This window comes from Haplochromis burtoni, unplaced genomic scaffold, assembly GCF_018398535.1.
Source record: "Haplochromis burtoni strain Fernald_Lab_line unplaced genomic scaffold, NCSU_Asbu1 Contig_124, whole genome shotgun sequence".
Classification (NCBI taxonomy): Eukaryota; Metazoa; Chordata; class Actinopteri; order Cichliformes; family Cichlidae; genus Haplochromis; species Haplochromis burtoni.
In genome coordinates, this window is record NW_024582485.1 from 1,015,082 (window position 1) to 1,041,437 (window position 26,356).

At 37.3% G+C, this 26,356-nt stretch overlaps 1 protein-coding gene across 1 annotated transcript; it reads right to left on the reverse strand.

The window, feature by feature from the left end:
• Positions 1 to 1,240: 1,240 nt before the first annotated feature.
• LOC102291643 (cathepsin K) lies at positions 1,241 to 12,413 on the reverse strand. The gene is given in 9 exon segments (XM_014335887.2): positions 1,241 to 1,997; positions 2,188 to 2,296; positions 2,609 to 2,774; positions 3,738 to 3,875; positions 3,878 to 3,958; positions 6,662 to 6,814; positions 8,185 to 8,307; positions 10,573 to 10,696; positions 12,236 to 12,413. Coding segments are annotated over 8 exon segments (993 nt in total). The 5' UTR covers position 10,696; positions 12,236 to 12,413; the 3' UTR covers positions 1,241 to 1,897.
• Between the last annotated feature and the right edge of the window lie 13,943 nt (positions 12,414 to 26,356).

The following is a 26,356-nucleotide window of genomic DNA, read 5'->3' on the forward strand; positions in this document are numbered from 1 at the left end:
TACACCTGTGAGCATGGACGCGCTTGTTTTTTGTTTTTTAAAAGGTTCCTTCATGTAATAATCTGCTAGAGGGTGTGGGGGGGCCACAGCCCCGTCCTCCAGGGCATGAAGCAGGTATGGAGGAGATCAAGACTCCAGACATCCAGAGGCCCCCAGAACACAAGAGACCATGGAAGACCAACAGAGGGGCAGCCGCGCCACTGTCCCGGAAAGAGCTGACGAGAGTCCCAGATGAGGGCTCACTCAGCAGCCGCGGAGCAGAAGCCAGGGGGAGTTGCAGTGAGTTAACTTTAATAATTACTTCCTCCAAACCATCAACGTGTCTTTTAGACCCCATTCCTGCCATTAATTAATGCTTCAATCTTAAATATGATCAACCTATCTCTAATAATCGGCTATTTACCACAAGCCTTCAAGCTGGCTGTAGTTAAACCTTTACTTAAAAAGCCATCCCTAGACCCAGCTGCTGTCTTAGCTAATTATAGGCCAATCTCCAACTTTCCTTTCATATCAAAAATTCTTGAAAGAGTAGTTGTCAAACAGCTAACAGATCATCTGCAGAGGAATGGCTTATTTGAAGAGTTTCAGTCAGATTTCAGAGATCATCACAGCACAGAAACAGCTTTACTGAAGGTTACAAATGATCTTCTTATTAGAATATTAGCGTCAAATCACAACAACAGTTGCCTTAAGGTGCTTTATATTGTAAGGTAGACCCTACAATAATACATACAGAGAAAAAACCAACAATCACATGACCCCCTATGAGCAAGTATGTTTGCGACAGTGGGAAGGAAAAAACTCCCTTTTAACAGGAAGAAACCTCCAGCAGCACCAGGCTCAGGGAGGGGCGGCCATCTGCTTCAACCGGTTGGGGTGATAGAAGCAAAGGACATGATTTCAGTGTAAGCTGCCAGTATTATCCAACATGATCTGACAGCAGCTCATTTACAGTTTTATGGAATGTGAGGCTGTTTAGAAAATCTGTAAATGTAACACACAGGGTTTGAGCATATCATATGATTATAGTTTATGATCTTGTGGTGTATCATTGAATTATTGTACAGTTAAATCCTTTCATCTGACTTACTTAAGTGCCCACATGGAGTAGAACCATTGGAAAGTATTTTTGAGTGCATATCCTGATCCTTACATAACTTATTCCCATATTTGTTTGTGTTTTTGTAAAAATTCCATAAAATGTTTTTTACAAAAACATAAAAAAATTCCAAATGAGGCATTCAAAGTCAAAATGAACCCTTTATTCAATTTCATAGAAAACATCTGTTTACAATGTAATCATTGGAAAAGTGCAGAACAGAACGACAAGTCCTTGTGATCACAAGAGAAAATAGTTATAGGAACTCACACTACCAGCAGGAAAGGAGTAGCTCCCATTGCACAGCAATGTTTCCTGTCTTTTTTCACACAGAAAGCAAGTAAAAGTAGGGACTGAAACTATCACTGACTACCAGTCAAATACTGTAAAAAGAAAAAGTATCTTGTGCCATGTAGATATGTAGATTTAACTTGCGACTTCAGCATAAAACAAGCCTGTGTGCTGGCTTAGGTTTATTCAACAGCATGCGCTGAAGTTACAATAAACTGTATGTGTTTCTTTATTAACCAGAGCACAGCAGAGGTCTGCAGGCATGAGATAACTCCAGGGTTTAAAAGTATTTTTTGGAATCCAAGACTCAGAAACATTTAATGCCTGTTTTCAGTGAACCTGTTCGTTATCTCCAAATTCCATTTCCTGTTAGAAAAGACTGTAAACAAACATATTGTACTGTAGTGGTTGCGGATGTGTTGAAATGAACATTTACTCTGAACATTTCCAAGTGTATATTCGTCTTATAGTAGTCTAAGCAAAGCCCGTTCATTTTCCCTAATCTCTTCACAAGATGGGGTAGCTAGCGAGGTTGGTGATGCCGCAGAGGTTGCCACGGTTACGTGCCATCAGGATGTATCCCTTGTTGCCCCATTCCTCACCCCAGCTGTGAAGAAAAGACAAAAGACGGAGTTAAGATGGAACGATGGAGACAATGAAATATCGCCAGGAGTCAAACAGCATTTCAGCTTATCATTTTGACAGATGACATGAAAACAAATCAACAAACAACCAACACTTAATTTTAGTGGACATTTGAGCCACCTGATGCCATTCAGACAAGTGACATGTCCCACCTGTTCTTGACAATCCAGTACTTCTTCCCCTTGGTGTTCACTCCATAGCCTACTGCCAGTACGGCATGATTGACGTCATCTTTGTTACAGTTGGGATCGTAGTAAACACCTGGGTTCACAACAGAGAGAGAGAGAAAAAAGAGTGAGCTGCATTAGTGAACAGTGCATAAACGATGTACCTCGCACACTTTTTAATGTTGAATATAACCAGGAAGCTGTTGATGTATTATGTTTAATTGTTTTACTAGTTTTACTAGGTGTAAACTCCATGTTTAGTTTATTTAATTCATACTTAATGAAGAAATCCTGACTAAACAGGCCCTTAAAGTCTAGGATTTTATTCCACACACGTTCCTTCCCTTATATGAAGTAGGTGCAGATAATAATTTCATCTGACCAGACATATGAGAAGTTCACTGACCATGCTTGTAGAACTGGAAGCTGCTCTGTTGCGCATCGATGCCCACAGACACTGGACCAACTTTGTAGAGTGCAACAGCCAGCGCGCGCTCATTACCCACTGGGATCTCCTTGTAGCCTTTGCACTGGGCTGCCATGCCTGATGCATTGTAGCGGCAGGTCTGATCCTGCAGGCAAGACAAAGGAGGAGAAAATGCTAAAACTGTTTGTTGCCCATTTTAAAAGTGTCAATTCTTGATATTTAAGATGCTACTTTTCATGTCCTTACCTCACAGTGTAATCATATTTAGGTAGAATATCGAATTTTAATCCAATGGTTATTACTGATTAACCGACAATAAAAGAAAATTAATAATTGCTGTATAAAATCAATAGTCAAAATACTTGCTATGCAAGGTTTTAGTACCTTGTGACTCTTCTGTCACATGTTATATCACATGATGTGTTTGGTGCAATTCCAACTAGCCAAACAATAGAGAGACGGCAGATTTTTATCATTACCGAGCAGATGTACTTCCTTCTCATGTTACCAAATGACTAAAGAGGAAACTATGCTCACTCTGTGGGAGAGTTTCCACTTCATCATTTCTGCCGAATCACCTCCCTCTGGTAAGATGTTTGCAGCTACTTTACTGTCAAAATGAAATATTTTCTTCCTCGTTGCATGTTGTTGGTGAAGCGTGTGAAGGGGACAAACGTGACACCCTCACAGCCAAGTGAGAACCTCTTCACCATCTTAATTTCAATATGCATCTGCAGCTAACAGCTGATTACTGGGTATTATTTATAACAACTAGGTTAAAAGACTTTTTGTGCAAAGTTTGTTTGTAAGAGTGCGTTACCAGAACAACTTCGAGCTTATCTTAAGTACTGGAAGAGGTGGGGCAATCACTCATTTAAAAAACAACAAACACCAACTAAATTATACTTGTTTATTACTTTAAAAACCCCCGCTTGACTGCTTTGGACCATCTTGCCTTTATGTGTTCAAGCACCCAGCGATATTAAAATATAACTGCTTAGTTTATAGAGAATGTGGCACTCACTACATGAAATGAACTGAAGTGAAAGGCTCGGATCAATAAGCTACTTCAAATTTAGTTGTGTGTTTGGCAGAGTGGGTTGCTCACCTGTCCAACATATGGGTAGGCCACTTCAGAGTCAATACCTCCATTTTCATTCACATACTGGAAGGCATTGGTCATGTAGCCTCCTCCACAGCCGTCATTCTCTGTAACACAGTCCACCAGGTTCTGAGGACTGAGGTCACAACGAGCTGCCCGGTCTGCTTGGCCAACTGCCCCTCAAGGGCCCCGGCAGAGCTAAAGGCCCAGCAGGAGCCACAGGAGCCCTGTCAGGGGTCAAAGAAAGACTGGTGAGTAAAAGGTTTAGTTTGATATGTACAGACCACTGTGACTGGACTGTTGCTGACAACAGTAAGAGGAAACTAAGCCGACATGGAAGCTATAATCAGCAGAAATGTAAGAAACCCAGACCAGACCAGAGTTGGTAGGAAACAGGAATAAATGTGCACATTGTAAGGAAATAAATACCCAGCTGTTCTGATAGGTATTATTTGTTAAGCAAACCATTTGCAGAGAGCCTGTTTTTTTCCATAAAATAATCAGTCATCAAGGAATAACAGCATATTTAAACCATGTTAAAGAGAATCATTTAAACAGATTATATCAACATCACAGAAAATGCTGTGTCTTCTCCTGTCTGTCCACTGGGAGGCAGACTGTGACCGCATTGACAAAGAAAGAAAGCCATTTCTGTTTGCTGATCAAAATTCTGTAACTGCTGTGAATTTGGGTTGTAAATAGAATCAGCTGCTGGGCAGTTTGTGGTGTTCAGTAATGTTGAAACAGTGTTAATGACAAACAGTGAGAAATGGTCTTTTTTACAGGTCTGGACTGACACATCCAGCGCTAATGAATCACTGACACCGCCATCGTGTTTGGCTTTCACCCAGGAAATAGGGACTTGCTGTAATATAGATGAACGTTTATGTTGAATTTAAATGAAAAGGTTATTCTTGTTAACATGTGTTGGGTGTAACTAATGCTTCTGTGCCTGAAAAGGAACAGATCCCTTTCCCGCATGTTATGAACAACCTCCCTGGAGGAGTGCATTATGTAATAACACTAGGTTAATGCTTATAGCTCTGAAACGCTTACATGTCCACATACATTTGGCTTTAAAGTGCGTCTAGAAGTAGAACGACCCATTTCAATCTTATTCCCTATTCAGACGAACAAATAATAGCTTAGTATTTTCTTTTTTTGGCCTTCATTTTGAAATATCTGAGTCTTCACACCTCTGATGCTCCACGTCAGTCTGCTGCTTAGAGATGCCCCAATTAAAAACGTTGTAAATCTGAAATCAGATCGCTGAATGTTGTTTGTGGCTTTGAGCTAAGCGATAACAGAAATTTGCCTGAAATGAAGAAAACATCAGAAACACAATTCAGTCATCATAAAAGGAGCTCAGGATGAAGCAGCAGAGCTGTTAGTATGCAGAGACTGCAACCAGTCTGCTGCATAATTCATGAACCAAAAGAACCAAAGCAAGAGCTAAAAAAAAAAAAAAAATCCTGTTTATGGCTGTGTGTTCAAATACATCCGCCAGGGGGAGACAACGTAACACACAAGCCCTCAAATTTATGTTTTACTAATTTATATTATCTATCACAGTTACCTATTTTTGACACTCACATAACAATGATTTCTATCATAATTTGTTATCAGAATAAAGAAACTGTTGAACATTGTAAAAAATTTCCTACAAGTATATTCACCAATTCCACCAGATGAATGTTGTTTACATAAATGGTTATTTAATTTGCTCTTAATGTCCAATTACATCTAATAATGAAGGCCTTTGTTACCAAGTCAATTAACCATGAGAACAGCCTGTTACTTTTAGTGTTGATCTGAGCATTAAGTGGGACTGGTTACGTCTTTAAATGTTTAAATAAACGCTGCAAAGATTCAAGCTTTTTTTCAAGTATTTTTCTGAATCCTTTTTCTTTTTTCGAGGTTACAGTAAAAAAAAAAAAATCTTCACAAATTGTGAATTACATTCAGTCTTTTCAAGGCAACAGGCTGCTGAATGTTTTCATTTAAACTAGAGATGAATATGAAGGTGTTCACCTACACTTACATAAAACTTTTTAAAACTATTCATCTCTGATTTCAGATGGTTTCATAAACATGTATTTTGACTTTGTGTAAAACAATGTCAGATATTGCCGCTGAACACATAAAATGTGTATCTGAAATCCCAGTTGATGTCATTATTCTTGCCTCTGCCTTCAACAGTAACAGTTCCCCACAGAAATCACGGAGGTTTTGAGTTTCACTCTTAACACTTTTCCTGAAAATAGCCCTAGGAACTTTTTCTTAGTTCTCCACAAACTTTTAGACAAACAATCATATGCCAGAGCCCACAGGAATCCTAACTGTAGATTACTCTGCTAAAATCTACAAAAACTTCCTCCAATAAGAAACCTGTTGTTTCAGATTTGATTTCCAAGAACTGTGACAGAGCAGATTGTCTCTGTCCTCTGTCCTGCTTGGTCTGCCCCGTGTTGCGATATGCTACACTGTACTTGATCACGTTAAATGTTTCCATTACACAAGCTGTGCCCTTGTGCTGCTATCAATTGTGTGTTGACTGACACATTTCATTTGAATGCTATCTCTAAAACACTTGCACTGAATCTATTTATTCACACATTTCTGATTCATGCTTTTTTTTGTTAAGTGCCTATTTCTTTCTTTATTAAAAGCAGCCATACATGTTTTTTTATGCTCACTTGGTCAGTGAATTGTGGTTGTGAAAAAAAAAAGTTAAAGCCGCACTTTGACAGTTAAAGAGCTGCTTTCTGAAAACCAACATATAAGATAAGATAAGATAAGATAACCTTTATTAGTCCCACACGTGGGAAATTTGTTTTGTCACAGCAGCTAATGATACCAAACAACAACATTTCAGCTGATGATATTAATCCACACTGACAGAAACTAGTCAAATATTATTCAGTTCTCACCTGGTTCTTAACTGAAGTCACCATGCCCTTCTTGCGGTAGTCAACAGATTTGGGAATTTTGGAGGGCATGTCATCCATAGCCAGTGTGAAACTGCGCTCCTGGTTCACCGGGATTTGCAGGCCAGTTATCTTCTCAGCCACCTCCTCTGAGGTCTGCATGAACAGAAACACAGTTAATGTATTATAAATGGTGTTTCACATCGTAGGGATTTTACTGAATGAACATTTGAACAAAGTTGTAGTCGGGGTCATAGGTCATAACATCCAGGCAATGGGATTTTTGAATAATTGAATGAGAGAAAGTGTTCTTGAAAAAGAACCAGAGTGTCGGGGGGAGCTGGAATACAAAATGATTTTCAAATGTGCATATGACAAACTGCAGACTTCAAGAAACTGCAGGCAAAGGAGTAAAGGAGAGAGGGATATAAAGAGGTCAAAGGGAATTCAAATTTGTGATACATTTGTACTTTTTACTGGCTGCCACAATGGAACTTTTTGCTAAATAAAATAAAAAAAAATCCCCACTTTGTTATTGTCTGGATTCCCTGGGGGCTTTTATTACAGCTGAGTCTAAAAGTAGAAAGATCATTAATGGAAGAAATACAGGCCATCTGTTAATTTCGTTTATTTAATTTAAGTGCTTTCAATCAAAATGGAAAAGCATCCTTCATTTCCCACCACCTGTTATTTCATAAACATGAAATTGGCCATTTGTCAAGAATTCAGATGCGCTTACTTGTTCTATCACTAATAAATGAGCTTGAGCCCTGCCATGTTGTGCTTCATTTCTGGAGCAGCCTTTTAAAGCCTCTCCGTGTTGATGAAAAAAAGCCACCATCAGTCACAACCCACGCTGGCATGTCACTGACACCGGCTGATTTAAGGACACCAAACCCAGTTTCACATCAAGGGGCTGCAGCATGCATTAGTGAATAAAAAAAGCAGAGATGACAAACCGACTGCAGCTGCAAAAAGCCAAAACTGCTGAAGAAAACATGAATGTGACATGCAGGAGCTATTTTTTACTGTGAAAATTACCCAGATCTTACTCAAACAAGCAAAATATTTGCTGTTCCAGTTTCTCAAAAAGGTGGATTTGATTGTGTCTAGTGTCATACATGAAAGATGTACCAGAAGAAACAAAGTATTTAGTACTTGAGTATATTCAAATCTATGTTGGTGTGTTACACACTGCAAGTGACATGTATAAAAAATAGGGACAGATGGTCTTATAGAGATGTAATGTGCTGGGATCACATACATGTCAAAAAACAAGATGTAAAAAAAGTGAACATGGAGTCGTGATTAGGACAGAGATGTGCCAGACTGCATGTCGATCCACAACCAATAAGAGCGTCTGGTTTTTCAGAAACAGGCTTCTGGGACGAACAGTGTGAGCTATGGCATGTCCACTGACTCTTCTTTTTGTCAGGTTTTAGACAAAGTCTAAACCAGTGTCATTAATTATGATGCACTTCATGGAATAAAAAGTTTTATCTGGTATTTGACAAGATTGTACTCACCATGTCTCCCAGATGGTTCATCCCCATCTCAAAGGAGTGAATGCCCAGCGCGGCCTCCTCGTTGTGAGCCTCAATCATGCGCATATTCTTCTCCCAAATGGCCCTGCGGATCCCCTCCTCACCCTGAGGGGAACAAAAGTACACGTCACTGTACTTAAGTTAAAAAAGAGCTCCCTGTCTTACACTTACAAAACAATCCACATTTTTAGAAGCTTTAAAAGTATCACAAATAAATATTATAGCAGATGTTATAAAGAAGTCATTATCATTTCGTTGCTTCCATTATTATTAGAAACAACAGTGACCCTCCTAATATGAACAACAAGAGGACTTTTACTTTCTAGGATGATGATTCAGCCTCACTTTTGAACTGGTGTGAATGGTTTTCTTATAAAAAAATCTTTATAAAAAATAAAAGAAACACTTTTTCCAGTCTTAAAGTTTGCTTTCCTTGTTTCTACACTCATGCACGAACACCTGACAGCTGAAAGAAACTAATCTAGGCAAACAGGACAAATTTGCATTATAATTAGCAGATTAAAAAAAAAGCTTGTCTGTGTTACAGCCCCATTTCATTAATTAGGTCAATTAAACCAGTGCACATTCACACAACAATCTTCCCTACAGATTATACATATGTGGGTTAAAACATTAGTTTGTCCTTCATTCAAATTCCACCACTATGTGTCATCCACGAAAGAGTAATATTATAATATGGAAGTGAGATAGAGCCAAGTGTTTGGAATTGAGAAAATCAAATATGCTCTACTTAGTAGTCTAGGTAATCTCACCAATGATTAGCATAACTATAAGCATCATTTCCATCTTGATATTCATTCCAGTAATGGAAAATGTAAATATGGTAAGGTGACTTTGATTATATTAGATCAGTGAAGCCAATTCAAAGAAGGTTGAAAAGCTCTCCTGTGCATAAATACTGATTAAAATCACCATGAGGGGGAGAGAGAGATGTCTTTTCTGCACACTACAGAAACACATGTTATAAAAACTATATACACACATTCAGTTCATGAATCAAAGCACATGTAACTATACACACTCATGAAAACTAGACATAAACACACACACACATGCCCCAGCTGTGGAGTGCTGACCTCTAGCTTGAGGTGAAGAGCAGAGGGATAACAGATGCTCAGTGAGCATTCATGGAGTAAATCACAGTCCGCTATGGTTTAAGAGCAAACTGCAAACAACCCCTTCTTCACAGCCATGAAGAGAAACAGAGTATAGGGATTTTTTTGCCGCAGAGAAACCGAGAAAGAGGAGTGGAGGACTTTCCTCTGTTAGAAATTTCTGGCTCTGGTGATATGGCACATAAAAAGCTAATGATAAAACTAAATTACAAAATATGCTAGGATTTTTTTTCTCCTCTTGTTTCATAATATCATTAAATAATGATTTAAATACCCATAGTTGTTGAATTAGTCTTTTAAACTGAAAAGTGTTGAATTATACTAAACAAAAAAACAAAAATTTAAAGTTTAAAGGAGGATCCAAACATCTACTGGTTATGGATGAGAAAGTTGGACTGACAGAAAATTGCATGTCCTGCTTCAGGTAAGCTTCTGTCTGTTTAATTTTCAGCCAAAACAAAGAAGAAGATCAACCAGTGCTGCCATCAAGTAAGGAGGTAAAATTACCAACAGTTTAAACATAACTGATTCGATAATATAAAACAAAATGTGACTGGGGAAGAATATTTGTTCCCTGTTAATGTTGCTGATGCTTCCTTCTGTGACTCTCTGGCTTTACCTGATCTGCTGTTAGCGTTTCTGCCAAAATAACTGAAACTGGTGGAGCTTCCTTAAAAAGGGCAGCTTAGCCTGCAGACTTACAGAAGCCTGTCTTGGGCTAAGATGTGGAACATGCTGTGTATAAATAAAATATGAGTCTTTGCCACATGTGTATGCAAATGTATTAAACTATGTAAATTATAAATAACTACATGTTGCTGAGACTGGATGAGTTTTTTTTTTTTAAGTCAAACATAGCATTGTGCAGTCATGTCTATTCCTTTTCAAGGAGCAAGTTGCATCAGATAAGGAAAACCAATGATGTTTTGAAACTGTGATATGCACATTTGATGGGAAAGCACATAATGTGCATATTTTTTTATTTCATTATTTCATTTTAGAATTAATGTATTCACCAAAGGCTTCACCAATACTGCTCTCAGTTTTGTTTTCAGGTTTAGTGTTTTATTTGTAGAAGTCCTCTTTCAGGAAAATCAGATTTAAAAAGAAGCATCTGCTTTTTAAAAACAAAATCTTTATATTTCCTACCTTATATTTAAGTTTTCTTTGTGCTATTTCTATCTCTTAATTTTATCATTATTTTAACTCTAAAACAATAGTAACACACACTCACCAAGCCATTGTATTCTTTCCTATGTGTGCTCTTCCACTCTTCCCACTGGGCATCCAAAGAGTATTCATCAAAACGGCCCAGCGCAGAGGTAGCCAGCAACAGCACACACACAAGTGGCAACATCCTAAAAGAACAAAAAACACCTTCATGTTTTTATTTATACCAAACCCAAAAGTTTTTTTTATGAACAAAGTTTTATTTTTTACAATAGAGTTTTCATATTTCAAAAGTGTCACAACATTATAATTAGGGTATGTGTACGCATATAAAATATCTCAGTGTTATCTTATGGGTGTCCAAGCGAGGAGTTACAGTCAAAATTCCCATTCAGAAACAGAAACAGTTTACCATATGAACTTCCTGGAGAAGCTCAGGTTTGAATCAGGTCACTTCTTCATTTATAACCTTCCTGTCTGCACTCGACTGTCATAAGGATAAAAGCTAATATATATATATATCTATCGATATCTATATATGCTTTCCTATAATCCAGTGAGTTGGTTTCATTATCTCAATCATGCCACAGAGACAAAAACAAAATGCTAAGTTGCACTTCTTGGGAAACAAACCTCTATTCCATGTTTTGGTTTGAGACAGGAAACTCTCAGGATAATTCTTATATGATTTTCAACGAATTTCACTTTCGTTTTCAGGGTCAGACCGGACAATGCTGGATATAGTTTGACAGCAAACGTGAATGACAGCTACAGGATGAAGTCTCAAACACAACTGAACTCCACTGAGAAAATGTTTTCACTCTCGCTCTCATCAGTGATTCAAACATTTTAACTGTGGGTTTTTTAAGTCCAGGCAGTGTGAAATTTTTTCTCTGCCTTTGTTTCTTGGGCTTTCTGAGTCCATCTTGTATTTTAATACATTGTGCTTCTAATCTGCATTTGTGGGCTTTGTTTCCAGTAAAGGTCGCTGACCTTGGAGTTTCTCTTAACTAAGAGCAGAAAACAATATTTCCTTTTGTTTTGTTTTCTTTTTCTTTTTGATTCCTGCTTCCTACACTCATGGATTATACACAGCATGGCTTCACCTTTGGGTGAAAACCTATGTTTTAAATAGAGCAATCCCATGATACATGCCAGTAATTCAGCATATGTGCACAATGCTGTGTATGAGTCACAAGACTTCTCCCTGTGGTAGCTTATGTTTTGAAAATAAATTTATATTTTGCATAAAACATTAGCATTCATGACTTTTTTCACATTCCCAGATGTGTGTTTTTTTTGTTTTTTTTTTGCATTGGTATGTCAAACTTTCCAGAACTCAAACTGGCTGCCAGTAAATGTTACGTCTCCCTGCCTCCCTCTTCCAAGAATGACTCAATTAATGTGCAGTTGGGTCAAAATTGTTCTGTAATCTTTTTTAAGGCTGATCACTTTATTAGCTGCAGAAAAGCTACGCATATATTTGAACCAACATTTATGGAAAAATCTCTTTCAAGGTCTTGAAAATCAGTTCATGTAATTAAGTAAGAGCCATGTCTAAGTTCAGTTCAGCTGAGTTGTTTTTACTTAAATACTAAAATATCAGAAAGCAGCAGTTCTTTCAAACTGATTTAAAGTTTAAAACAATAAAGTTACAACATGCACAAAAGAGCAAAAAAGATTTTGTGTGTTAGGAGTGTTAGGAGATCAGCAGTAAACAAACTTACCTGAAGTCCAAAAGTCAAAAAGCTCAGGGAATTCTTCCGAGTTTGACTTGGTCTTCCTTTGCTGCTGAAGTAGGTCAGTGGGCGAGTTTATATCGGCTGAATTTTGAGGAAGTACAATGGGAGCTCCAGGCCTGGGGAGGAGTTTTCTTCTAACATGGAGGGAAATTACATCTGGTTTCACTGAATAAACCGGATGATGTCAGGTGTCAGGTTACAGAGACATGTCTGAAAACTCCACAGAGGATGTGGCACTGCTGCAGTCTGGGTTAGTGCTTGAAGAACAACAAAGGTGCTTTGAAAAAAAAAAAGACCTGGAACTTGGCCTTTCTTTACAAGTCTAACACTGATTATCTTTTATAGCAGAACATTGATTTATATACATGACCATGCTTTGTATTTTGTTCAAGAATCAAAGTGACCTTTTAGTCTGCTTTCAAGTTTACTCTAAATCATGAAGAAGAAGAAGAATGCTAGGTTAACATAGATGAATGGATGGGTCTCTGAGTGATTAATTATTGAGCAAATATATTTTTATTCCAAAAGGAAGGAAGGAAGGAAGGATGCAGCAAAAAAGGCACATGGAAAAAAACAGTATGGTACAAGTGTGTACAATGTAATAGTTGTCAGCCAATAAACTGGGTTACTCAGTTTGCACTAAAAATAATTTGACGGTGGGCACCAGCAGCGGCTGTTACAAGAAAACATGTCATCTCCTGCACTGCAAATTTAGTACTGCTATTATTTATTTAGCATTTAGTGTGGTCATTATGAGTATCACTGGAACCAAACCAACACGATAAGTCAAAATATTTGCAAAGTTTTTTTTCAGGCCTGTCGGCTGAAGATTTCCAGAGACTCTTCCAGCGCAATTTCTTTTGTTTCTTGTTATGCTGAAATTTTTCTCAGCAGAACATTTTCTCAGAACGTTCTGACACTTGGTGTGGAAAGGCTATTAAGGCTACTATATGTATTTTTTTTATGTTCATTGTGTGTAACTGGAAAACAATTTCTCTACTTGAAGAATAAAAACCAAACGTGCTTATTTTAGATTTTAGATTAATTATACAAGAACACAGCATGTGAAACTTGATCATGAGTGGCAGTTTGCTAAAAAAACATTCCCACGGCAGAATCCAAATAGGTCTTTGCCATATTTGTATTTGCTCCAATTTCTGTCTGTTTGGTGGTACTTCCTCTTGCTGTTAGTCATGTGTGTATATACATGAATGTGTCTTATGACTCCTATACTCATACTGTTGTCTAGCACATCTCTAGACAGTGAATTAAATATAGGAGCATCCCGTGCAGCTGAGATGTCCAGTGATACATGTCCATGTTGCTACAAGTTAATCAGACGTATAATCATGTCTCCATGAACAATAACACATTGTTCAATGGAGAGGCCTTGCTAACACAAGTGCTAGCACTACCATTATCACAACTGCTATTACAAGTGCAGTCTCTTCATACAGAATTATTCATAATACATTAATGATTATTCATGCATATCATTACATATCAGTCTATCATGTGTTTGTGATCTGGACAAATATATATTTATGCCACCTTGAACTTGAAACATACCAAGGTTTTGCAGGCAGCGAAACTTTAAGATGCTAACATGACATTGTGGTGCAGAGCTATGAACAATAAATGACAGGACTACCTTGTCTTGTATTTATGTAAATTTAAATCTTTATTGGCTCCTTAATTCCCTAATCAGTAGTGGCTATTTTATGCATGTCCTTGCTCAATACAAAACATTGATCCAGCACAACATGAAGTTTCAGCAATTTGAAGTAAATCAGACAAGCATGTATTATGCTTTCCTGCAGCACTGCAAGGAAACAAAGGAAATTAAGATACCAGTTTGAGTTGTTTAAATCAGACTCCTGTTGTCTCATGTTAGCTTGAGCTTAATGTGTTGCTGAAAAGAGACAATTTGTATGTAGAACCACGAGTGTGGATTTTGCTCCCCATAATTTATCTTGCCATTGCATTACTGAGGGATATCTTCAGGTGCTAAAAAAACTACGAGTGGCCATGAATCCATTTATAAGATGGACAATGACAATGATTTTTCCATCAATATCTAACTAAAACACCTTTTTAAACTCAATAGTATTAAAATCTAATCTAAACTCATTGAATACTGGAAGTAAATGAAGTTCTCTGTAATTCCGATTGCCACTGAGATGAAAACATCAAACTTGATGGCGAGTTAGGCCTGTAGAACTAATTTTATTGATAGCGGTAGATGAAGCCACAATTAAGCCACTACAAATACACAAAAATATACTAAATGGCAAAACAAGGTGGGACAATTAAAAAAATAGACATGAATTACCTTGTTATTATTATTGTTATTACTCTTGTTAAAGTTACATGTCATTGTTAGATATCTAGCTAAAAGCTGCTGATAGTGGATTGCAAGTCCACAGTGCACATTTTTTTTACATTATTTGGCCTGATTGTGATATACTTTTATATTTTAATCTTTCTTGATAGATTTAAAATATGACTTTTGGTTTAAATAAATGAATTCTCCAAGATTTTTATAAATTTCTGCGATGTTTAGCATATTTTTTCATGAGTAGGTTCAGAGCTGTATTCTGTTTTGTTTGAATTAATTATCAAGTGATATTATTCTAACCACTTATGGAAATAAGTCATTGCAAAAGCAAGTTTTGAATACATGACACCAGCATGTATTAGACAAAAAGCAAATGATCCAGAATCCTGCCTTGTGGGACTCCTAAGGTTTAAAAAAGATATTACATGAATGATTTTACCCACTGGGACAGTTTAGTTAGAGGAAAACCATGAATATCAAAAGGCAAAAATTGAAATGAGCAGAGTTTGTTCAGCAGAATCCGACGATTTACAATTTCAAAGGCTTTATGAAAAAATCAATATGCAATCGGAGACGGTATCATACAGTGCACAAATGCAGCTATTGCTCTCTCCTTTGCTGCTTCAGTTCTCCTCAAGGTCAAGAACAATCTTGGGTGCTGTGCTAAGATTCCTGTTGTGTTAAGATCTCTAGTGTGTTAAGTGCAGTGCAGGCAAGCAGCTCAAGGCAATGGCTTTCATCACTGACAGCTCACTATCTAACTGATCGATATTTTAACTGATGAAACATCTGCTCACTGGATTTCACCAGGCTGGAGAGTGCATCTTAAGCCTTTGTAAGACTCTTCCTTCCTCTTTGGCACTTTAGATAATGAGATTCATGAACGGGCGGTATTTTGATTGATCCACCATGCAGCACTCAACCCCAATCTTAGCATCAGGGAGCATACCATCATGCAGCAGGTCATAACCTGTGTGTAAATGTATGTGTTTGAGCAGCTTGATTTATACAGGTATTCCTTACTAAAATGGTTACCTAGCAGTCCGCATAGCTCTGTTTTTTCTTCTTGAGTGCTAAAACAATCTATTAATATCTCCACATGGGGCTGATGCTGAGAATGCTTTTCTGCATTTATGACTTTTTCTCATGTGACCACTTGGCAGCCATTTTTTGTTCTAGTCTGACTCTTTGTTTCGAACAGTGAAAAGTACTCTGAGGCCCAGCTCAGCAGTAAATTCCTCTTGTCTTCCGTTTTTTCTCCTCCTATTAGGTCACATCTGTTTCCCATCTCAGCACATACTCACAACCCACCACAAAACTGGAAACAGCTTACCTCCCAGAATCCTCTGCAAGTCATATGATCCTGACTCACCCCATCACGGGATAGGGTTGGGTTTTATCATTACAAAAACTGAACTGGCTCTGTAATAGCAAGAAATAGCCTTACATCACAGCGTTTAGGTACTGCAGAGTAAGATGAGTGACATCTCATTTTCTATATGCATGTATATGGCTCTCAGAGGACAGATTATATGCCCCGAATGCTGTTACTTGTTGAAATCCATTGCATTTGAGCACCATAGAAAATCAGGCTTCATTCAGATTCTTTTCCCCTGGCAATCTAGTGAGAAAGCCCAAGAGGCTTTAAATTCTCATCTGAACTGTGTGCACTTTTCATTGACCAGTTCAGAGATTAGTGCCGCAGACACCAAAGAGGTTTTAAAGGCTTGTTTTGATTCCAACAGATTAGACAGTGTTGTCTTTTTTCATTCCAAGCTCAAATTGTTTATAGCAGGGGAAAAAACCCATTACGTGTATACTGAGTTGTTGTTGTCTGAGCCATGCATGTCCTGCTTTCTCTATGAAAACACGAGTGTCTGTGTTTTACATTAAAAATGAAGAGGAGACGTTTGTCATGCCCTAAAAGCTGCCATTCAGTTTTGCTGTATAATTCTGTCTAGAAATAAGAGTAGTGGTCTGAAGCCAGGTGCATCTTTGTGTTACTGATGCTATTCTTGTCAAATTTGTCTAAGGTATTTCTGAAAATTTGTTTCTGATGGACTTTCAGTACCTAGAGTGAAGACAAGACTTCAGGAAGTTACTGCTTCTGGTCACAAAATAAAATCTTTTCATGCTTACGTTTTTAGAATTCCTCAATTAGTAAATTAGTAAATATTAAAGCTGTTTCACTACTTGTGACTGTATGAAAGCTTCCTGCTATAATAATCCCCATTTCTGTTTCTGAATTTGATTCATTTTTTTAATCTAAATAAGGCTGTTTATGTCACCAAGAACAGAGATGAGTGTGATTCTTCTGATCAGAAGAGTCACATACTGGCGACTATAATAATAATAGGAATAATTTTCCAAGAGAGTTAAATCAAATTTCCCGTATTACATGTTGCAAATGAAAGTAGCCAATATGTTTCAGTACAATCTGTATAGCTCATGCAACACACTGAAAGATAATAGCAAAGTAATAGTGGGAACAAATTAGTGCCACCTGGTGGCTTCTTGCGCCTCCTGTCAGAATTTACAGTAAATTTAACATCGTAAAGTGGTCATATAATCATATATACCAAAATGATAAATTTCATATTTTTTCAAGCTCTATTTCTTTTATCATGGCTTATGTCCAATTCAGGCAAAGCTGACACACTGGCACAGCTGATGTGTATCTGAGAGCGTGTCATGAGAGACATTTTCAATTGAATGTCAATTCAGTGTTCAAACAAAGTAAATTCATAAGGTACTTCCAAAAGCAGCACTGAGAGGGATGTGTGCAGCAATGAGCGACACATACAGTATGTGCAATAAAGCAGCCAGGAGCCACTGGGGCTTTGTGCTAATACCATATTACTCCTGAGGATATAATATCCACGATGACCTTCAGTTTCATTTGTACATTTCAGTAACTTGTCTTCATGGGAAAGCAATTATTTTTTACTGTTGAGTAGCTTTTACTATTGTTATTTGTCACTATTTCTTCTAGGATAATCCTTTTTTGTTAGTATCAACATTCAAGATGGATATTTGGCAAATTTAGAAACAAAATGACCAATAAATCAAAAAACAAAAAATCTCACAGTTTATAAAACAGAGCTCACACTCGGCCAGCAGTGATGCTGGTTCACTGATGACTGAGTTTAGCACATTTATCTGATCATTTCTGATCTGAACTCTGTTACGCCCTCTCGTCAGCTCATTTGACTGAGTTCATTTCAGAGTATAAAATAAATATTCTCTTCCATGAAATAAATCAGATCAAATTTCAACTTTTTGATTTCAGCTCAGATCGTATGTCAGAATCATTATTTAATATCTATTCTGGTAGAAAACGTTGCTCTTGTTTGCTGCAGTGTTCTAAGAGACTCTAAAATGGTTTTTGGACCTGTTTTTGTAGCTTCGTAATTATATCAAGATAAACTCAGCACTGTTGTCAGAAGAATCAACATGCAATCAGCATAGAATTTGAATAAAACTACTGCCTCTGCTGTTCAAATACAAATATGTAGTAACAACCTGTATCATCAGCAAGGTTAAAAAGGTCCCCAAAGAACTTGTGTAGAATGCAAAATGAGGTTGAGCTGACCAACATGTATTCAGTAGGTTAATTAGATGAATTGCCCTAGAGGAGCTCTAGGGGTTGTTTTGGCAGCAAAGTCAGTGTGGAAAAGAAAACAGAACAAGCAACAGAAAACAGACAAAAACACACAGCAGAACTACACGATTCACTGAATCACGGTTAGATTCCCCGGGGGTGGTTTCTGGCCATGTCTTAAAAAAATGGTCTTCATAAAACTGTTGTGAAGTTACTGTGGCTGAGGTAGAATTGTATAAACTGATGAAATCCACAACTTTGTTTCATGACAGGTGAATGGATTTAGCCAACTTTGCTCACCTGATATTGGTTAGAAAGTCACTACCACTGTTCACATGGTGCATTTCACACACACAAAAACAAACTAATTCTGCTAATACAAGAGTTTTAGTCACTACCCACTTACTGGATGCACACAAAATACATATTAATAGGTAACTATTGCAGTAAAGATGCAAGAACAAGAGCACTTTAATTGGGTCAGTGATTCCAATTAATGTGACAAGCAGGTAGCTAGCTGCTGTAGCTACCAGTTACTCAAAGCAACCAGGCAAACAGTTTATTGTGTAAGGCTTAATTTGTGCTCTAGAGTTAGGCACTTTGATATTAGAGTCTATGGGGAAGGGCTACATTGCATTCCCATTGCCTTGAAATAAGAAATTGCAGTTTTGACACTTCTAGACTAATTTTTCATGTTAATGGTTGGCATTTTAAAGCATCATCAATAAGCATAACTCAGTAAAGACTGCAAATCATGGGGCAATGTGGTGATAGGTTTGATAAATAATGGCAGCTTTATACCCGTACGGACCATTAACCCAAAAACAAAGAACAAAAGATCATGGATTTATTTCCTAATGCCATCATTTGAGCTTATAAACAACACTAAGTGGTGAAAGAGCCAATTATAATAAGAAATGTCAAGGATAACAGCTAGATTTAAGGAAAGTTACATTTTGCCAAAAGCTTATAATAAAATATAAACAAAAAGATTTCATCTTATGTCAACTTCTAGAAAACTTTGACTGTCTTAATTTATTCATTCCCCTTTTACAAAATTGAAATCCATATAAAATTCAATAAAAAAATAAATAAAATAAATTGCAGAACAGTGTTTGCTTTATTTTTAAAGCATCACCTTGCTTTGAAGCTTTCCTTTCTGCATCTTCATCATATACCCATAAGTAAATTATCAACGAATCTCACCATAAGCTGGCGGAAAAACAAAGTCATTCACGATTCCTGGCATCTAATCTCTTTACATGGCCTGGTTGCTGTGCATCTGTGCACTCCGTTGATGCACACATGTGCTCTGATGTTTAAAGGATTAGTATTTATTCTAAGCAGAGAAACCCCCCCATATCACGCACACGGAATTGAAAGCCCATTTCACAAACAACCTGCCAGCACACATTCATAATTTTTCCAATGGTTGATCTGTCACGTGCCAATCCATCTCCAAGTTCGCTCTTCAGGGATTAGCAGCCCACACGAGGCTTTAAAGTGCTGCAGTGGCTTACACTTCTGTCCTTTAATTTATATTTTTAGGGTAGGGTTAGGCAAAAATTGCTGATGTGCAGAAATTAAATGTGCTCAAAGCTTCTAGCTTAAGTGACACCCTCTTTATAGTAGTGCCAATATGTTAACCCTGAAGAATGTTTGAGCACTCAGCATTAGTCGGACTCTCAGCTGATGCCTCAACATGGATTAAAATACTAAAAGATCAATTTGTGCTTGTTTACTTTGGTCTGTGAAACAGCATAAGTGTCACCTTTGAAATCAGTTGCTAGTTCATCACAGCTTTCATTTAAAGACAGATTTAAATGAAAGGTTTAGAGAGGTTAATGAAAAAAAAAGCATCAAGACTTCAAAAAGATGCATTTTTGAAAAGGTTTCATTGAATATCAGAAAAAGGGGATTTAAAACTCCATTTAAAACCCCACCCTTTGTGAAAGACCGTCTGGAAAAATAAACAGTTTGCTTGTTGAAGGTTTTGAATGTAGATCGTGAACATGTGTAAGGGTAGTGATAAGAAATACGTTGCATTTGCCTTAGCTTTTTTCAAAAAAAGACCCATTTATTATAAAGATGACCCATTAAGGAATAAATAAATGATCCTCACATAGTATCCATGGTTATAAGATGAGACGCAGTCTGTGGATGGCAGCAGGGAGACCAGATGTCGCTGGCAGCCATTATTAAAAGGATAATCACTTGAGAAGCCTTGCTTCCTCTTCAACAACCTGATAGAGGTTCCTGTTGGCTAACTGTGCTGAGGCATTTAATTAAGCATCATATCAGCCAGTCAGCACTGTGGATGAAGCTTTAATAAGCACATGGGTCACCCTCCTAAGGATTTTTAATGTTATTAGTTACTTCATTGATCTTCCAATCCAGTGTGTACCAACAAATCAAACTGAGATGACTGCTCTCATACACAAACAAGCTCGCAACAGAAAGGAAAACAGTTATTCTCCTCACATGCAAATGGACACAATGGACGTCAGCTATTTGTTTTTGTCTGGTAAACCACATGCTGTTGAGAATCTGGTCACGTTTCTGCTTAATCATCCAGAACCTGCTCTTGACAAATTACCCTAATATAGAGGACTAGGGGTGAGAGCAAATTGGGTTTATAGGTACAATTCGGCGCCAAGGAACTGATGTACAATTTTCTGTTGATATTTATAATAACGTGCATTTGGAATTGACTGTCTAAAGAGGAATAGGTGTATCTATTGAACAGTCACATGCCTTTCTTTATCAGTGTTGCTGTTATTTGCAGGATTTCCACAGAAGTTTGCCCCGAGGGGCCAAAGGTCAGGCTTCATGATTCCTCTCTCCTAATTAGCTCTACTTTCCATTGCTCATCTCATCTGATGTCGAGCCTTCTTGGGGGTTTTATTCTAATTAAACCCCGGTGAACAGAATACCACCGCCATTCGAAAACACAGATGGATGTGTCTTCATTTGTAGAATGCGAGTTCACCTTCAAGCAACACTGTCCCTTCAATATACCATTATTGATGAGCTGTCTTCTTGGATTACGGCGTCCAAAACAATCTCTAGAATAATAGTTAGCTGAGCGCTCCGGCAATGATGCTCTCATTGTTTTGTCCACATCCTCTCTAGATTGCTTGCGTCTACAAGCTCCCTTCGATTATTTCAACAGCACATATCAAACATTCCTGTATGCTGAGTGTTGTAAGACTTCTCTTAAACCTACCTGGATATGAACTGCTGACTTGTCCATCAAGAGCAGCCACCTGTCTGGCAGATGGTCTGTCTTCTGCTGTAGGGAACTGAGGAAGGATGCCCTGCTCTAATCACTGAGCCAGAGGCCAATGGATGAGGATTAATTAAAATGGAAAGTGAGGTTAAGCCCCAGTCAGACTCCTTTTGGGAGCTAAAACTGAGATCTTCAAGCTTCCTGAAAATCTGCTTACTGTCTGAAAAAACAATTTTAGTGCTTCGAGGAAACTAAAGCACAGACTTTATTCAAAACTTTGATACAGCTGTTCTATTACTAATAATCTGCTACATAAATTGGTCATATTATTTCTTGATATGTCTTAATCAGTATGATAAAGTGTCTACACGATGACACCAAGTATACCTTAAAAGTTAAAGGCATCTGTTTCTGTATTTTTGTTTTTTTATGCTTACATAAAAGCAACGTTTATGGCACTAAATTAAAAGCCCAAAGACTATTAAATCAAACTTCAGCTGTTTGTCTTGTGTTCTTTACTGTCAACAAATGAAAGTCTACTGTTATAAATAAGAAAAAGTGTAAAATATACAGCTTATAGTGGCCTTTAAATGACTTTATAATGAAAAATCAAATAAAAGTTATATTGAGTTCATAAAGTATATGAGCTAACTGTATTTTTTTAATTTAGGTATACACACACACACACACACACACACACACACACACACACACACACACACACACACACACACACACACACACACGAGTGATTAGTTGCAGAATTACTACATTTACTACATTTCACACAAAAGTTTAACTGCCCAGATGACCTTATGGTTGCATATCATATCAGTGAAAATTAGCTCCCCACTCCCAGTTTCATTCCTGGTCAGTCTTCTCCTGGCAATGTTTACTTTAGAAAAATCGAGTGTTTCAAAGCGAAACTTTTAAAAAATGAAATCTTATATAAATTCTGTCCATTTCTGAAGACAGTCTCAGCTCTCTTGGTCTCTCTTGGATTCCATTTGCTTTTAGTGGGTTTCCTCGTCTGTTTCTATTGCTCACGAAGGGAGCTCTGACAGGCACACATGGTAAAATCCAGAGGGAAGGTCTCTTTGGATGGGTGACTTTCCATTTCAGCCTGGGATGCATTAACTGTGAAAAATTTTCTGCACCTGTTTGCAACAGCTGAATGCTTGAATAGTTTAGCAACGGCCTTTGAGAAATGTTTGCTCCCATTTGATGGGTGCTTTGAGACTGAAAACCACTGCAGCTGCGACAAACACCCAAAGAATCAGTCATGTTTGAAAACACAGTGTACCAAATGAAACTGAAACATTTAAACAGTTTTATTGTAAATTGATTTAAATGTTCAATTATTTTCTTTTTTTTTTCTTTTTTTTTTTCTTGCAAGAGGGCAAACACAAGTGTATCTATTCTGTAGAAACCACTTCAGTCTGTCAAAGTTTATGTCACACTTACAAAATCACTGAAATGTTTCCATATTTGAGCTTGACTTGGAGTTGGTACTTTAGCGTTATGAAAGAATAAAGAATAAAAAGAATTTAAAAAAATGCCTTCTGGCTATGGTTGAGTCAAAGAAATTCTCAAACACAGCATTAGATCTTTCATGTCTATCATCTGACAATGCTGTTATTTGAATAGTAAACTACACTGAGACTATGATGGACTGTAGTCATAGACTAAGAAGTTGAAATAGCCACTGCAATATCACCCACTGCTTTTTATCTCCTTTTTGAAGCCTCAGTGTTAACATTTTGTTTTCTTTCTTTTTTTTTGGAACCAGAGGAGACCGCATCTGTTGACCCGGTCTCATGGCAGTTTGTGATACAGTCATGATCTGAGTTCATGAACTGCCATGAGTCTGGCTTAGAGTTTAGTGTGCACCTGGCACAATTACACAGTGGAATAAAGCACTATGTGAGGGTGTAGCATTAAAGGCCAAAACAGCTTCATGTCACAAACAAAAACTCAGGCGTAAGACTGTTAAACAGAATCTGCAATCCAGTGATGTTCAAGTGCTGTTCACCTGCTATATGATTTTTTTAGGAACTCTTAAAACTGTGCGAAAGGATGCTACAGCTTGAAACCATCAGCCCCTGACTAGGTGCTCATGGTCAGTCTGCAACACAGCGGAGAGGTTGTTCCATGAAATACACATTTAGAATGAATGAATTTTTCATTAACTCTTAAAGAAGTTTAATTAGCTTTTCACTGTTCATTGGTAACTCGATAATAGTTAAACCCAGATCTGTCCTTTTATCTTTAGCATTTCATGTGCTATTCTTCCGTTCATCAATTCTGATCCTGGTAACATCTGGTCACATCTTTATTTAATGCTTTCTTGTTCCTGTTGTATATAGATCCTTGCAAATAAATCCATTTAGAAGAAGCTCTCAGTCCTGCATGTTCCTTTTATGCAAAGTATCACAGATACTGAAGTGACCAAAACCGTACCCCTGAGTACTCACTATAAGGGGGTGGCATATTAAGTTATCATCTAAGATTAGCAAGCTTGATTATAAAGATGTATCCATGAATTGTAGAGATATACTGTATGAGCACTGCACTGTTGCAGATACCTGCTTATGAGTACTGAGTAACATCAAAGTAAAAAACTAGAATTTCGCTGCACATTTTATCATGGCAGTATTTGGAACTGGTTTGTATTTGAAGGTTGGCCACTTGAGAAAATTCTCATCTTCATTTTTCAGCACCAAATTTCTTAATAATTATTAGGTAATTTATAGACGAAACTTAATTGAAGATGTATTTTGATAAGATTTCCAACCTACCACGTTATTATTGTGTGTTTCTCTATATCTTATAATTGAAAAAATAATTCTTGGCTTTTAATTTGACGTCTGTTTCCCAGTGGGAAATTTGTTACACATGGGAAATATGTGTGTATGTGTATGCATATGTGTGCATTTGTGGGGAGTGGGGAATCCATTAACTTTATTTTGTACAGTCCTTTTATGTTGTATCTCTTTATGACAGAAGGCTTCCATTAAGAACAGCTATAAATACTTGCTCCTTGAATTGGTTGCATACCACCAGGTCTCACAGTAAGTATAAGTGTGTGTGAGTGCATGATGTGTGTGTATGTGTTTAGAATGTGAGGTCCCTATTAAACAGGTTTTTAGCCTGCGGTATGGAGCATCTCTGTTCTGAACGGAGAGGGAAGGTCAGTCTGCCTCATGCTAATAAACAAGAACTGCACACAGTCAGTCCACTGACTTCTCTGTGTGAGCTTGAAAAATACATCTGTATAATTATGATAATCTAGGTTTTGAAAGATTATGACCTCACAGGAAAACTGAACTGAAGTGAACTGAAGTGAGAAGTTAAAAGGATGTCATTAAGGCCATTAAAACCTTTTTTTTCTCAGATTACACTTGAAAACATCATTAATAAGTGTTTATGGTGGCTGTCATGTATACTGGTGTTTGTGGGAGAGACAGTAGGGGCTTTCCTTGTCTTTAATATCCAGCTGTTTCTTTAATCTGAAGATTTAGCTGTCCCATACATATCTGCACATTTCTCCCTACAAGCTTTGATAGTAATGTACTGTCCTGGAAGCGTGCCAGGCCTCACTCAGAGTAGAGGATAAAAAAAAAGGGAGAAAAAAAATCACAAATCCCCTCAGAGCTGACAGCTTGGGGATTTTTCCACCCATATTATTATTATTTGCACATCTCTATCACGCTGGATGTGTTCTAACAGTTACTTTTGTGACAGAAAGCTGCTTTTATTCACATCAACCTGTTGTGAGTACAGCTGTGGTCTTAGTAAAGCACTGTATTGTTTTTTTCTTTTTTTAATTTCAATGAAAGTAAGAAGTCTTAAATTGTATTTCCATGTATTTTAACTGGTTAAAAGCAGAAACACCAAATAAATGAATAACTAATACTGTTGAGCTGTCAAGGTCCCAGGTTCTGATGCAAAGAGAGTCAGGCAGGTATTTTAATAGGCTCCACTCCCCACTTGAAACCCTACAGAGGATAAAGTAGGTATAACTAATTGTATGGTGCATAAAAACTTAATACACTGCAACACTGTTAGTGAAGAGCCTGACAGGACTGGAGACAAGAACTGTCAGATGATCAAATAGACCATAAAACTTTCCTTGACCACTTTTTCAAATAACTGAACCTAAACAAATCTCTTTGAAATGAAAAGTGTTTACATTAGCCAAAATTCCAAATCCAATTTGTCCTCCAAGCCAACAATAAATACAGATATAGGTTAAACTGTACAGAGAGAGGTATATGCTTATATAGGTAATGTGCATTAATATCCATGTACCATGGTAGCACTGAAATATAGATATCAGCTTTGCATTGTGTTACACCCAAATTATTTAATTAAGAAAACACTTTGAAGTAGTTCAGTATGCATGCATAGTAACTTCACTCTGCCAGGTCCTCGGGGATATTTTGTTGATTTGTCTGTAATGTTGAGACTAAAAAGGGTCTAAGTATAACCCAGCAGAACACCCTAACTTAATAAAAACATTCTGATAATCAATTTTAACCCATGACACTCTCAGAAGGCTAAAATTTCTCTATTACAGAAATGTGACTGCATTTTCTGTTTTCCTATCTTGTTTTTTATGTTCTTTTTAGCACTTCAGACTCATGACAAAACTTTGACCATGTAGATATGAGCAGGTACAAGTTTAGGGTAAATGTAGTACTCTTGGTTTCAAGACTTAACTTATTTCGTCATTACATTGAGTTTCAATCTGAATCAGATGACCTCATATACAAAATATATCATTATAGTGATATATTAATTTCTATTTATAGATGTATTTTTGAGTCATTGTTATAGACAGGGAGCAGTAGCGCACGTAAAGGTTGAGGACTAATAGACTCATTCTTCGTTACGTGCGGATTTGCAGCTCCGACGCATGGCACCGCTCCAGCCTTA